General features: G+C 34.7%; 1 protein-coding gene across 5 annotated transcripts in view; it reads left to right on the top strand.

Annotated features, from left to right (window-relative positions):
- The window catches only part of LOC104361077 (transformation/transcription domain associated protein), a 102,458-nt gene that overhangs the window by 62,663 nt on the left and 25,093 nt on the right, over nt 1–14,702 (top strand). For 4 of the 5 annotated variants that reach the window (XM_042798357.1, XM_042798358.1, XM_042798356.1 and 1 more), the window contains 5 exons: nt 4,647–4,838; nt 9,050–9,278; nt 9,502–9,767; nt 10,532–10,632; nt 13,393–13,594. In XM_042798357.1, coding sequence (XP_042654291.1) covers nt 4,647–4,838; nt 9,050–9,278; nt 9,502–9,767; nt 10,532–10,632; nt 13,393–13,594 — 990 coding nt within the window. The remainder of the gene's footprint in view (nt 1–4,646; nt 4,839–9,049; nt 9,279–9,501; nt 9,768–10,531; nt 10,633–13,392; nt 13,595–14,702) is intronic. The other variant, XM_042798359.1, reaches the window with a different exon arrangement.

Raw genomic sequence — 14,702 nt, 5'->3', positions numbered from 1 at the left:
ACTTTAGTTTCATTTGAAATAAAGCTTGTTTGATTTTGCAATGTATCCATTACATATAATTCTAAAATATCTTGGGCGCACCAGAAGTTGGAGCCAGTGTGGTCAAGACTGGAAAGTGGAGATCTAACGAGAGATGAGGGACAAGAACACCAGGTAATGAACCTCAGGCAATGAGCCTGAGATTGAGAAGCAATGAGAAGAGTATGAGGTGAGGATGAAGGAGGCTGGAGTAATACAAATTTGCCTAGGAGTGGCAGGGATAACTGAGTAAATGGACCGAAGCAAGAAGTTGAAGAAAGTGTTTTCTTTTGAGAAAGTGTAAAGGACTTGGTAAAACTAGTGGAGAGGAGAGAGACATTGAATTAAATGTTGCAGGGTGCATCAGTGAGACTGGCTGTGTTGGAGACAGGGTTTGAGTTGGTTGACAGGGAGAGAGATGGGGATTGGATTTGAACAAGGATCACCAGGATTACGGAGAGGGATAGGTTACTTCTATAAATAGAATCATAATGCATAAGCACAAGGGTATGCTTGGCTTTTACATGATTGACTTCCAAATGTGTTCCCCAAACGATTTTTTTGTATTTATACTAGAAAGCTTGCAAGTAAAAATACTGAGACCACTTATAGGAAAGAGTAGGCTTTTGTGAAATGACACTGTTTAAATCTGCAATCTTTACTGAGAAAAAGAAATAAGACTAAAAAATATTTTTATCTCCTGTCAAATTATGACAATTTGTGGTAAGTTTTGTGCTAGAAATAAATATCATAATGATTGTACAGACTTCTAGATATATGTAGTAGAGTGCTGAGGCTTTGAGATAGGACTGCTATTAGGAGTTGTTTCCTGAAAATTCCTTATTTGATATTCTGTGGAATCAGAAAATTTGAGTTTGTAATTTTCTGGTGTTCCAGGGTTTCCTAAGAAGCTTAATGCATTGATGATTATACTTTTATAGTTTAATATTAAGTTTACAGAACCATAAAATAGCTTGAGTTGGAAAGGAGTTCTGGAGGTCATCTGGTCTGATGCTCCATCCATGGCAGGGCACAAGTAGATCAGGTTGCCTCGTCTAGGAGAGATTTAGTATCTCGTAGAATTGACATGCCACAGCCTTACGGGACATACTCTTCATCTGAAGTAGCATAGGTGTGCCCTGAGTGTTTTAGAAACCAGTGCAATACTTCACATCTTTTGTTAGAAATTAAGGAACTTGTGTATGGCAAGTGAGGTGGTTATCATCTTCATTTGGTAACAGATAGTATGTATTGTTTGTACTTTCCTGCTATTGACCTTCCTTATTCATTATTGGAGTTCATTATTGTGTTCTGCTTGTAATTCGTTTTGCTGAACAGCTTGCACTTGTAAAACATTTAACCTTCCCTTTGTCCTTTCCTGGGTTTCACTCATGAGACTGTGTACTCTGTGCCGTCCATGTGTTTGATGAATGAATGCTTCGTAAAGTTTTGGCTGTTTGAGGGCAGGGGGCACACTACATACAGAAAATAACACTTCGAAAGATTTAAATCTGGAAGATCTTTGTTCTTTCTGAGTGTTCATAAATGTTTTTTTTGTTAAGAATAATATTTAAATGGCATGGGAAACATGCTGTAAATGACGTCCCCCATTTTCTGAAAATGTGCAACAGAAAATGTGTAGGTAGGTATTTTTATCTGAGAGCAAATTTTGATATATTTTCCACATACGAAAAGCTGGACATATTTAGGTAACTTCCTCCTTCTCCTCTTTTAGGCATCTTCTTCCCAACTGTTTTAAGAACCATCCCATGTGATTAAGCTGGTAGTTATTGTTCTTCGGGTTGCTATAAAATGTCAGGATGTGCATCCATCTTGGGCTTCTTGGGGAAAATGACAGACCTTCTGTTTTGGAGTCACCAGTAGATTTTTTGGGAATTTTTTTTTTTTTAATCTTTCTATGTGGTATCATTCTTCTGTAGAAAATTGAATTTTTTTTTTTTTTAATTTTAATTTTAGGGAAATATACCCTCTTTTCATGGTAGGTAGAGTTGTTCATCTGTGATTAGTTAATGTAGCAATATAGACCAGATGTAGAATTGAAATCTGAAAGGTGAGAATACTGCATTAAATCACAAGTAGAAGGGAGCTTGCTGATCTTCATTGCACCGTTGCTATATAGTGTGACATTGCTGGAATTACTCTGCTCAAGTTGCCAGCGTTTGAAATAAGGGGGTGAACTGTACTTTTAAATACAATTTTACTGACAAAGCTCTAAGCAGAGCCTCAGGTAGTGTTTTTTCATATTGTAGAGAGAGATAAAGAAGAATTAGTCCCTCACTTAATTGTGGGTTACCATTTCATCAGTACTGTTTAAGTTTTTACCAATACCTACCAGTTAATAGTACTACTTGTCAAATTGACAGCTGTTAGTTTCATAATATTAGCAAAAGATAAAATGTGATTATGAAAAATGCTGAGCATCCTTTAATTCCAATATCTTGCAGGATTAAGTTCCTGTTTACAAAATATGCTAACAGCATGCTTCATTGCGACAACTTAGTCTCGCATGACAAATCTACTGAGTTTTGTGTGTCTCTCACTGTCTCCAAAATCAGCCTATTAAGGTTTTTTTTAAATGTAGTATGTTTATTCTTCTGTAACACTTTCTTTTGCCAGAAGGGAAGATAGGTGGAAGAAATCAGTATGTTTTGCTTTAAAGGCTAAACTATGAAAACAGTAGAAGTTGTTTAATTAATTAAAGGTAGTGTTGTCTTTTGATGGAACCTAAATTAAAGGTGTCCAACCATTGCAACACTTGAAATGGAATTTTTCTGTATTTGTGGTACTGATAGTTCAAGTTAAATAGGTGTCTGTAAAGATGGATTTTATCATTTATCAGCCCATGTGAAGCCAAATCTGTAAGTAGGGAGCTGCATATGCTACGAAAATAATCTTATAGGATATATTTACATTTTTATTAGCTTCTTTTTTCATATAACAATTGGTATTTTGTGTTTCATTTCAGTATGCAACTTCAGTGGCTAATTATAGAAATAATATTACCTGAGAAACCTTTAAAGCCTAAAATAAGAGCTGTGTTGTTCAGTATATTGCAAACCTTGAGTTTGACGAAAATGAAATAGATCATGTCTGATAGGTTCTGGTTTTGGAGAAGTGCAAGTTGAGTAGAAGTGACAACCACAAGTAACTGCTGATATGCTTTAGCTGCAGTTATATTAAATGAGATATTTTCAGTAATAAGACATTTACTAAATGAATAAGGAGAAGATGCCGCTGAAACCATAAATGGAGCTCTTGTGGCTCTACTCAGATTCTTGTAAAAGTGTCAGGACATGTTTGCATAAATATTAGGATGTGAAAGAATAATTGATTCTATGCTGCTATACTTGCTACTCCAATTTTATTGATATTCTTTAATGTGGCTGTTTTTTATCAGGTTCCGTGGTTGATTCACAAGAGAGGTCAAAAAAGATGGCAAATATGTATCAGGTTTTTTAAATCTTTGTGAAACATTTTTAATAATCTACCTATTAAAGTTGAACTATTAAAACAGCAAGCGGCCTTTGATAGGACCCGAGACTCTTTTCCATTTGCTCACATTGCCATTGTGTTTAACGATCCAGTAGATAATGTAATAAAGAAAGAGATTATTCTCACTGTGTAAGTGTAAGGTTGCTACCTGGCAGTTTCTCTTTGCTGGCTCAGGCGTAAAAGTCAGTTGAGGATAACAGAAATAACAATTGTAATGGTTAAGATACAGTATATCAACAAGAAGATAATGCAGAGGGATTTCTGTGTTGTATCAGACCATAAAGGGTTTGATGTAAAGTGGAAGAAAGAGAAGTGAAGAAGTTCTAGATTTAAGGCCTGCAGCAGCAGCAAGTTTTCAGTAAAATACTCACAGAATATAGTTGCTAGACAATTCAGGTACTTTTCCGTTTTTAGTTTCCATATATCTACTGTTCTAGGATTTTAAGAAAATGTTCTAAAATTATTTTAAAATTATTTTAGCATTATGACCTGACTTTGCACCTGTACTCGGACATTGACCTAAATGGGAAGGTTAGTTGTAGATTACTTAAAAATTTATTAACTGTTTATTCTCATAAACTTAGTAATGACCTAGAGCAGGCAGTTAGGAAATACAATGTTGACATAATGTGCTGACATATAAGGACAGGATCCTTTTAAGTGAGAAGTTGACATTACTTGTTCTGGAGCTCTTGAAGCATTTCAGAGCTAGTATGTGTTATCTGCCAAGAAGCATCTTTTTTCTTTATTCAGGGTGAATTGGTTTGCAGTGAGCTTCATGCTCCTGTTGACCACTTTCAGCTTGCTCAGCTGTCTCTGAGCTACACTACAGTTGTCAGTGTAATAATACCCTCACATCAGGTTGTACGCGGGTGCTTCTGTTGTGTTGAGTTTGCAATTTATTGGCTAGCCTGCCCTTGCCAATAACTTTAACAGAGCTGGAACTCCTCTAATGACAAAAATTTTGATACTTTAGTCTGCTATTTTTAGAAAATGTGCTAATTTTAATAAAAAATAAAACTGTTTGCCTAAGAAAACTTAAAAAAAAAAATTTAAAAAAGTCTGCATTTCAGTATGAATGATCTTTACTAGACCTTTTTCCTTTTCATTACCAGGTGGAGTTGAGTTGTCCAAAAGAGATGGCATGGAAAGTGAATATGTATAGAGGGTACTTAGCAATCTGCCATCCAGAAGAGCAACAGCTTAACTTCATTGAGCGTCTGGTAGAGATGGCGAGCAGTTTAGCTATTCGAGAATGGCGAAGGCTTCCTCATGTAGTCTCCCATGTTCATACTCCTCTTCTCCAGGTAAGAATGAGAAGTTTTTTATTGCTGATTATTTTTGAGTAGCAGGTTTCAGTAGTTTTAGTAACTGCAGGCATAAAATATTTTACTGTATAGTACTGATAGGTTTTTTTATAATGTTTTTTTTTTTTTTTTTTTTGTTGTTAAAAGTTGCAGAACGTGCATTTTGATTTGGATTCCTTTAAAAGTTTTTATAGTTTACCTGGGTCTGTTCTGTTTGTAGCATACATAGTTAGCTATTTAAAAATTGATCAGATGGCTCAACTTTTTTTGTGAGCAAATGCATAATGCACTGCAGTACCTGGAGATCTTGAGCATTCAGTGGATTATGAATTGGGTCTGTTTTGGGTAGATATATTGTTGCATTATGTTATTTGCAGAAATGTTGAAATAACCTCCTAAGTGTTCTTAGTTAAACATGTTAAATGTGGTATGAAATTTTATCAGCTGTTCTATACTCCTATAATTTTTATTTATTTATTTATTTATTTTTTTTTTTTTTACATCGTCGTATTAACAGTTAGCTCAGTACAGGAAAAGTGTATTTAGAAATGCTGATGTTTGTTTGAGTAGCATTCTCATCAGGCTTAAGAATTAAGGTCAAAGAACCAAAAACTGCAAAAGTTTGTTGTTAGTGAAGGACTTTACAGGTGGGTACTACTTACCTTTAGGAAAAATACTTTTTTCCTAAGTAGCTTCTGGCCAATGTGAGCGTTACCTTTTCCTTGTCATTTCTATGTTACGTTGCTAAATGTTAGGAATTGCATCAGAAAGAAGTAGGCAGGAATCTAGGCTTTTAGTGTATGCTAGTTCTTACTGGACAGAGAGTTACTTGTATACAAGTTCTGATGAAAAGGAGAGTGGATTTTATTAGATAAGCTAACGTGTACTTAAAAGCTTCATGCATTGGTCTTCAGTTTTATTAGTTGTCCAGCTTGATCATTTGGCAGGTTCTGTTCAACATTGCATTAAAATCTTGTAGTTATGTTGTAAAAGGAATTACCATGTTGAATCACATTGCTTCACAGACTGAGAGATGTCATGGCTTGGGAAGAGTGATCTCTGCTCCCCTCATCTAATCAGGCTTCAGCTACAGGAAAGAATACTTCTTTGGTCTGAGTGGAAGGCTGTATTTCAGTAATGCTCCTTGTCTACATGGGGGTGCACATTGTCCAAATTCAGCTGTGCTGATTGAAAAGGTTACTGCTTCCAACTTAGTTGGTTGATTTTAGTTCCAGTCTGTTGTGGAACACTCATGTGGGTAGGTCAGCTGGAAGATTTCAGTCAATGGTAACCTCTGTCAGGTGGTTTTCCAGACCTCCAGAAATACATTTGAGGTGTAGCTGGCAGTACTCTGATGATACAGAATATGCAGTTTAATTATTACATGAGTTGAAATAACTTGTATTACATGGTGAAAAATGTATGGCTTGTGTTCTTTGCAACTTCTACACATATTTCACCATAACAAAAATGGGCTCCTGTTTTCTTTTGAAATGTATGAAATGTCAACAGCCTGTTGTTTTCTCTTGGATTGAATTATGGAAATAATTAATTTTGCAACTGTAAGTGAAGAGTTTTGGAGAGTAGATGTTATTGCCGAGTATAATTAAATGGAATTAGGTGCCTAAACTTATCTTTAAAAAATGAAACTTGGCCTTGAGGTGCTTTCAGAAGCTCCTTGAAAATGAACCTTGTGTCCCCTGATTTGTATATTACACTGCAGCCAGAGCGTGGAAGTGGGGCTGGATTGTGCTCAGTTTGTCAGGCAGTATGTGATCTGGACAAAACATGCCATTCATTTGTCTTTTAGGCTGACTGTGTCCCTGTTTAGGTGTCCTGATAAACGTGTACCTGACAAAGATTAGCTCTTGTTACTGTTGAGGGAACCTTTAATCTCCAGGGAGGAAAAATCTGGAATATCACAAGCGCAACACGATCGGGAATTTCATGACAGGGATGCGTTTCGTGGTGGACTGTTGCTCAGAGAACTATGAATGAACCTTACCTGTAGAAATGCAGATGACCTTGCTTTCTGAGTTCTGTTTGATACGGTGGCTTCTGTAATCCTGTTTAAGATCAGTAGTTTCACCCTGTGTGTCATGCCCAGTGTGATTCATAAGTAACTACATCTGTGTGACCTAAGGTACCTCTACTAAAATGACTGCACTTGTGGATAGAGATTACGCAGCAGCCCGTGCTTTTGAATTTTTATAATATAAGTTGATGCATCAGATAAAGTGAATGCATATGGAAGTTTCCTATATTGAAAGGAAATTGTCAAGTGAATAGATACAATGTTTCATTTGTTTGAGCTGATAGAATACCACTGGAAGGCTTCTTGATGAAATTAATTCCTTCTTGCTAAGTTTTCACTGATACTTCAAGTTTTTCCTCCCCTAAGAATGACAGTATCTGCATCATGAAATGATTAATATTGCTAAATAAAGTATTTAAATGCTTTCAGATATCAATTAAAACAAGCTTTAAAAATAATCTAATATGTATATATCCTTCATGAAGAAAATATAAATTAGTCAATGACTGACAGAGGTACGAATGCAGCCATGAATTTGCACTACAGTAATTACTTTTTTTTTCATATCAGATAGTATGCGATTAAATACCTGTGAGAAAATTAAATTTATGTGATGAATGGGTGTAGAATGAATGTTAAGCTATTGTGAGAGTTGATACTGAGATGATTGTAGAAAAATATTACTTTGTTTAATTTATTTTGTTTCAAGAGATTTCACTCTGTAAATTTGGACTGTTTTTTTTTTCTTTTTTTTCCAAATAGTTATCTTATTTGGTTGATTAAAAATGAATACAGCTGTTATCTGCCAAGTGGTAGCTTAGAGAATACTACATTGGTTTTATTGTACTACAGGTAATTAAATTCCATGAAAGTTTGTGGGCCTTTTCTTCAGGTTGTTGAAGTTTTAACAAAATGTCTTCTGCCTTTAGTAGGTTTGAGGCTACTGCCATCTTCTGTTTGTTCCTCTCATTAATTTGAATATACTAGATGTCAGTGAAAAACCATTCTAAACTTCAGTAACTTCTCAAAGCTAAGGTCTTTGCAGAATATCTTAAAGTAACACCTTCAGGATCATGTAGATAGTATTTCTATACGTTCAGGTTTCTATCAAAAAGCCAGATCATTTATGCTAGTAAGTTTTATTTAAAAGTTTTGTTTTTTAATTCTTAAAAGTTCTGTTAAAAGCTTTGTTTAAGGTCAGTATTTTTACTTGATCCTTGTTTTTAGTACACTGTATATATAGTTATTTCTACTCTTCTGTGATGAAGGTTGATGTAGTAAATTCGAGCCTGTATGCTAGAATTTAAATCTAACTGGTGGTTTTATTTAGATGTGTGTGAGGGAAAAGGATGGAGGTGAAGAGAAAGAGTAGATTTGAATAAACTAGCTTTCCTTTAGTGTGTGGTTTGTTTTGGTCTTTCTTTTTTATTTTTTTTTTTTATGTTTCTGGGTTGTTTTGTTTTTTTTTTTTTTGTTTTTGTTTTTAAGAAAAAATGGTTCTTAAAAGCAAGACACTACCATTTGAGGAATAATTTGTGAAACCATTTGCAGATGAAAATAAAAGTACAATGGAATGTTTATCTTAATACTATCAAGGAAAGACATGTCATAGTTCCCAAAGTTAAACCTAGCAAGCAAACCCATAGTATTATAGGAAGAACACATTAAGTATAGATCAGTAATGTCTTTTTGCAGCTAAATAATGTTAGGGCATTTAGGTTTTGTCAGAACGATGTGTATGTGAAATTGCTTGATATGTGTTCTCCATCCCTAGAGAAGAGGGGAGAGCTTGAAGTTATGTCTTATTCGCCTGCAAAAGGTCCCTGGAAGTACTTTATGGCAGCTCTATTTATTTTTTTTAAATAATTTGTGTGTTTATTAAGACTAGTGACCCATTGGTATAAATTCTGTGCTGGTGATTCAGTGGATGAATTTAACATGTCAGTCAATGACTAAAGTGTTCACTCAATGTCATGGATTTTTTTTTGCTATTTTGATAATTATTAGATTGGTTAAAGGTCATTTATAGAACTAATAGGTGCCTAAACCAGCATAGTTTCATCTTTACTTGATCATTTAAAGGTGGCATCATTCATAGAGACCTTTTTCAAACAGTGAAATTGGCCAGCTTATTGTACTATCCTTCTTGATACTTATATTGCTTAATGTTTTCTAGGCAGCACAGCAAATAATTGAACTGCAAGAAGCAGCCCAAATAAATGCAGGATTGCAACCAACTAATCTGGGGAGGAACAACAGCTTACATGATATGAAGACTGTTGTAAAGACTTGGAGGAACAGGTTACCTATTGTGTCAGATGATTTATCCCACTGGAGCAGCATTTTCATGTGGAGACAACATCATTACCAGGGTAAAACTGCCTGGTCCAGCATGCATTCATCATGTAATTTTCCAGACAACACATTGTTTGAAATAAGTTCTTAGTATTTTTTTTTTAATTTAAACATACAGGAATGTTCTTGATTTTGACAAGTGTTTGTTTTTATTCAATTTCCATTTAAGTGTTTTGTTATCTTAAGTCATCATTTCATGTCTGTTGCTGTGTAAGATACTGCAATATATATAATTTCATTTATAATGACAGACATTTCATGTTTTATTTCTAGCCATTGTAACTGCATATGAAAATAGTTCTCAGCATGATCCTAGTTCCAATAACGCTATGTTGGGAGTTCATGCTTCTGCATCAGCAATTATCCAATATGGAAAGATAGCTCGAAAACAAGGGCTGGTCAACGTAGCTCTGGATATACTGAGTCGCATTCATACAATTCCAACTGTGCCCATTGTGGACTGCTTTCAGAAGATTCGCCAGCAAGTTAAATGTTATCTTCAGCTGGCTGGAGTCATGGGCAAAAATGAATGTATGCAGGTACGGTGGCTTTATCTCTGAAGTTGTTGTTGGAACTTGGAGGATTACAAGGGCCATCAGATACATTGATATAAATAAACTGCCTGTATACAGAACAGGGACTGAATTTCATTGGGCATGTTACACCATGCATAGAGTGTTGTTTTAAGTAATGCTGTTGGTCTAAAGCAGTCATTGTCCTCTCTGAGCTGAATACCGTGAATATATTAAATATTTGCTGAATCAAAAGTAAAGTGTAAATATGTTTGTTGAAATCTTACAAGATACATAAGTGGAAGGGACTTAGAAAATTATTTGCCATAGGAAGAAACAACACTACTGCAAGACTAACTGAAGCTCTAAATCAGTTTTGAGTGTCTGACTCATGAGTGATGGATGCTGACATATTGAAGTGAAATTGTACATGCTGAGAGGAAAGGAAAAAAAGTGATTGTAGGCAAAAGCCACTGACATGATTATAAGGTCAGCAAACTGGGACCTTATAATAATGTAATACAACATAATATAAATAATAATAATATAACATAAAAAAACAAGGTGGAAAAGATAACCCATTACCTGATGAATGTTGTCTATAGTATCTAATAGTTTTGTATAGGCCAGTAGAAACTTAAAATTGTTGTCAGTCGATTTTTTAAAATGAAAATTAAATACTAGAAAGTGGTACTATTTAAATTTTGTGAGAATATTTGGATGTTGTTTTATGTCATCTTAATAAAACCTTCTATTTTAGAAGGCTTTTCTCACTAAGGCTTATTTAACAGGGTCTTGAAGTTATTGAATCAACCAATCTGAAGTACTTCACCAAGGAGATGACTGCTGAGTTTTATGCATTGAAGGGAATGTTCTTGGCACAGATTAACAAGTAAGTATTTTGGCTGAAAGAGGCACGAGCACACATCTGAGAAGAATGCAGTTGAAATATTTCAACACAGTATTTGAGCAGGAAAGTTGTTCCATGTGTTTATATCAGCCTAAAACTTGTCACAACTCTACATGAAAATAAAAGTATACATGAGAGTTCCTTTGCAGTTTGAAGATGTAATGATTGGTCATATTTCTAAGTATTATAGGGAGGAGCTAGTTAAAGCAAACATTACACCAGTTCTTTTAAAAAAAAGTGTAATATTTCAAGGGGTGAGGTGGCAAGAGGCAGGAAGAATACGTTTGTCCAAAGCTTTGCAACTTAAAATACATTTCCCCTCCCTGCCCTGGTTTTCTGAGTACTCAGGCAAACCGATGTCTAACTGATGTCTTAGTGCAGTTGACAAAAGGTGGTGGCTTTAATTAACTTCTTAATGTAGACATCACCTATAAAACCAAAGGAAAAAAAAAGTTCAGTCTATAAGGTTACAGTTACTTGAACAAAATTAGCCTATCTCTTTGTTTCTCTCATTTCTGTTTCATTGTCGTTGTATATATCCCATTAATAGCTGCAAATGGTCAAGGCATAGGAAAATGTGTGGTGGCATAGTTCAGAGTGCTTCGTGCCTGATCTAATGTGGTGTCTAATTTAATCTGGTGTCTGATGCAATATGGAAATGCAGTGCTCATTTCAGGTAATTGAATTGAAAAGACATGGAAAAGACACCTTGCATTGTAGCAATTAAACACCTAGGTGCAAGCTTTGCTTTCACATGACTACTTTTGTAATATTTTTGCTTTATGCTGGCAGACATCTTACTATTTTGAGGAAGATCTCTCTTTAATTCAATAAACAAATATCTCAGGAGTAAAATTTTGTTTCGTGATGCCCAAAAACTCCTTCAGATTTCAACAGCTTTTAGTATGCATGGTATTTAATGGCAGTATCACTACATGTTACATATGGGTGGAATAATTCCTTTACCACTATATTGTGTACACTTAAGGAATGAAATCCATCAAGTTTTAAGCTGTACACTGCAACTTCACATAGCAATTTAAGTCAGGAAATGATTAATATCTTCCGTGGGTACAAGAGAATTTTAAGTAGAGTGCAATTATTTTGATGGAAAGTGCAGTGGGCTTTTTTATGGCCATAAGTGAGCTTAATTTCAGTTGAGGTGTAAAGAGAAGAAAGTGTACCTCCCACCATCTTTTTATATTTTTTAAAATTTGTGCAGATAAAGTACAAGGCAGCTAAACTGTCTCTATTTGTTCTTTCAGGGTAGAATGAATAAAGGTTTTTGTTTAAAAATGGTTCTGATGTATTTACAGTTTCTTCATCTTAACAAAAAACATACAGGCATTTAGCATCACAGCTGAGGTCAAGAATTTAGGAAGGTTACAGTTAGGAATAATGGCAGTGTTGAACCTGAGAATGTGTGACTAATAATTACCTGTGTGTCATCTAAACTGGAAGTTAAAGGTCACCTTTGCTCTTGCATCTCCCTGTGCTTCCCATTTGCTGAGCAAGGTGATAGAAACCATTTTAAAAAAGTCATCTCGGGTGTCAAGAATGATGGATTGTAGAGAGGGAGAAAAGAAAACCGATGGAAAAGTCCCCTTTTTATAAAGGGGAAGTAGTGATACGAAGTCATCTATCAGGCTGCTGCTGTGGTAGTTCACCTCAAAACCTTGATCTAGAGTGCAGAAAGCCTCTGAAAGCAAGTGACGTATTAATGTAACGTAAAAACTAATATATACTTTGACAGTCAAAGTTGCTTTCTTTTTCTGGAGTTGCCTCAATAGCTAGTCATTTTAATTTATCATTGTAATCCTCTGAGCTAATATTATTGTATTAAAAATACAGTTAATTTTTAAAAAGTAGTCAAAGAAGCATTACATTACGTTTGTATGGTTTATTTCAATGATTATTCTGTAAGGGAGAAGTGAAGCACTTCCTATTAATAAGGAATCTTGGAATGCTTTAGAAGTTTCTTAATTTCAGCAATGTGTATGTGAGTTTTCTCATCCTTTATTTTTATGCCTGAAAAGTTACATAGTTTCAAGGGTTGTATATATATTGGGATGAATCATGCCAAATCTTGGACTAGGAACACTTGGGGAAAACTAGAGAAGACTTCAGAAGTATCAAACAAATAATCTTCAGGTTACCAAGAACTGCATGATTAACCTTCATATTCCTTCACTTTTCCTGTTGAAAAATAAACTTTCAAAGCTGTGGGGATGAGGAAATTACTTTTTCCAGATAACATTGATTGTAAATTGTTTCATGACTTTGGTGAGAGAACAGTTAATAAGATGTAGTCCTCCAAAAGAGAGCTAATATAACACCTTCCCAGTGTTGCTTTTCCTTACTCCATTTTTTTTTTTTTTTTTTTTTTTTTCTCAGTAGAGAAGCACTTTTCAATGCATTTGTTCTGCTCTTCTTGTGTTATCATTAATTTTTCTTCCTCCTGGTATTATTGCTAGGTCAGTGGAAGTTTAGGTTTTTTTCAGGGTGTATCTGGAAATTTTAGACCCTTTATGTAATTGTTTCCATATGAAGCATTTACTTTCATAGGTGCCGAACTTTAAAATGCTAAGACAAAACATTCATAAGGGATCTTACTAAAGAGCTTAATGTAAAAATATAATTGAGTATTAAAGTAATTGAGTATCCTATCAGAAATCTGACTCTTACATAATTTAGTAATTTTTTATTAGTATAACACTAATATTCTTACTTGTCACAATGTAGGTCTGAAGAAGCAAACAAAGCTTTTTCTGCAGCTGTTCAAATGCACGATGTGCTAGTGAAAGCATGGGCAATGTGGGGTGATTACCTGGAGAATATTTTTGTGAAAGAACGTCAGCTTCACCTGGGCGTGTCTGCTATTACTTGCTACCTGCATGCATGTCGTCATCAGAATGAGAGCAAATCAAGAAAATACTTAGCAAAGGTAAGATCTGGATGTTTGAAAAAGTACTGGAGCTCCACCCCTTCAGAAAAGGTTGGAATAATATTCAGTGCCCAGATTTGTGCAATTAGAGAAATATCAGTTACTGATGGAAAGCTTTAATTTAGATAGAAAGTCTGCATGTGGTTGCTGTTGGGTCACTGCAAGTGATTCATCATGGGTTTTTCTAATTTATTGGGATGCCTGGCATTTTCTTTAGGTATGGAACCCTTTTGTAGGAGAAAGGGGACAAATCGCATCCATCAGTTCTACTATATAATGCTGTGAAATATCTGCAGAAAGGCATCCTTTGTTCCTTTAAAAAGTAACATAATTTAATGTCTGTTTATCATTACTATGAATAATTCATATTAACTTTTACCTTAGTATTGCATTTGATTCCAAATAAACCTTTTCTGTGAATTTTTACTCTTAATTCAACAAAATTTCAGCCAAAAAAAGCTCTTTGTAGTATGTATTTCTCAGTTTGGGAATATTTACTTTAATGTCTCTCATGAAGAAAATTTAAAAAATTATAGTGGACTGTGGAAGACAATCTATTTTGAACACAAAACAAACACAGAAAATACTGTTTTAGATTAAAGGTGGCCTCAATAGCATTCTGAAATTTATTATTCTCCCTGTCTGGTTGCATAACTGTTAGTGATTTTTAGTCAGGGCTTAATATAATTTCACTTAAATCAAACTGTAGAAAAAATATCATTAGGGATGGTCAGTTAAAATAATTAAAAACAGCCAAAGAAATACTGATGTTCTTTCATCGAAGCTAATTTATCTGAATAGCATATGCTAGGTTCTTTAAACATGCTTCGTTTTCTACCCACCTCCCCCAACCAAAAACCCAAAGATTTTGTGGAACGCAGTCATGTTCATTCTTTTTTTCTGTCTTGTTTCATAGCAAGTAGTGCACTTACATTTATTTTTGACACCCTTTAAATTTTATTTGTAAGGGAGAAAACGGCATTGGCTAGGCATAATGAATGTAAGTTTTGGGTACAAGGCAACTTTAGCGCTTACAAGGACTCCACTATGGTATTAATAAAATATTTGTGGATTTTTGTGTATCATAATGACTGATGTGTCTGGAATT

This window comes from Tyto alba, unplaced genomic scaffold (assembly GCF_018691265.1).
Source record: "Tyto alba isolate M040663 unplaced genomic scaffold, T.alba_DEE_v4.0 Super-Scaffold_28, whole genome shotgun sequence".
In the NCBI taxonomy this organism is placed as follows: Eukaryota; Metazoa; Chordata; class Aves; order Strigiformes; family Tytonidae; genus Tyto; species Tyto alba.
The sequence above is the reverse complement of the archived record's forward strand: the minus strand, read 5'-3'. Positions and strand labels throughout refer to the sequence as shown.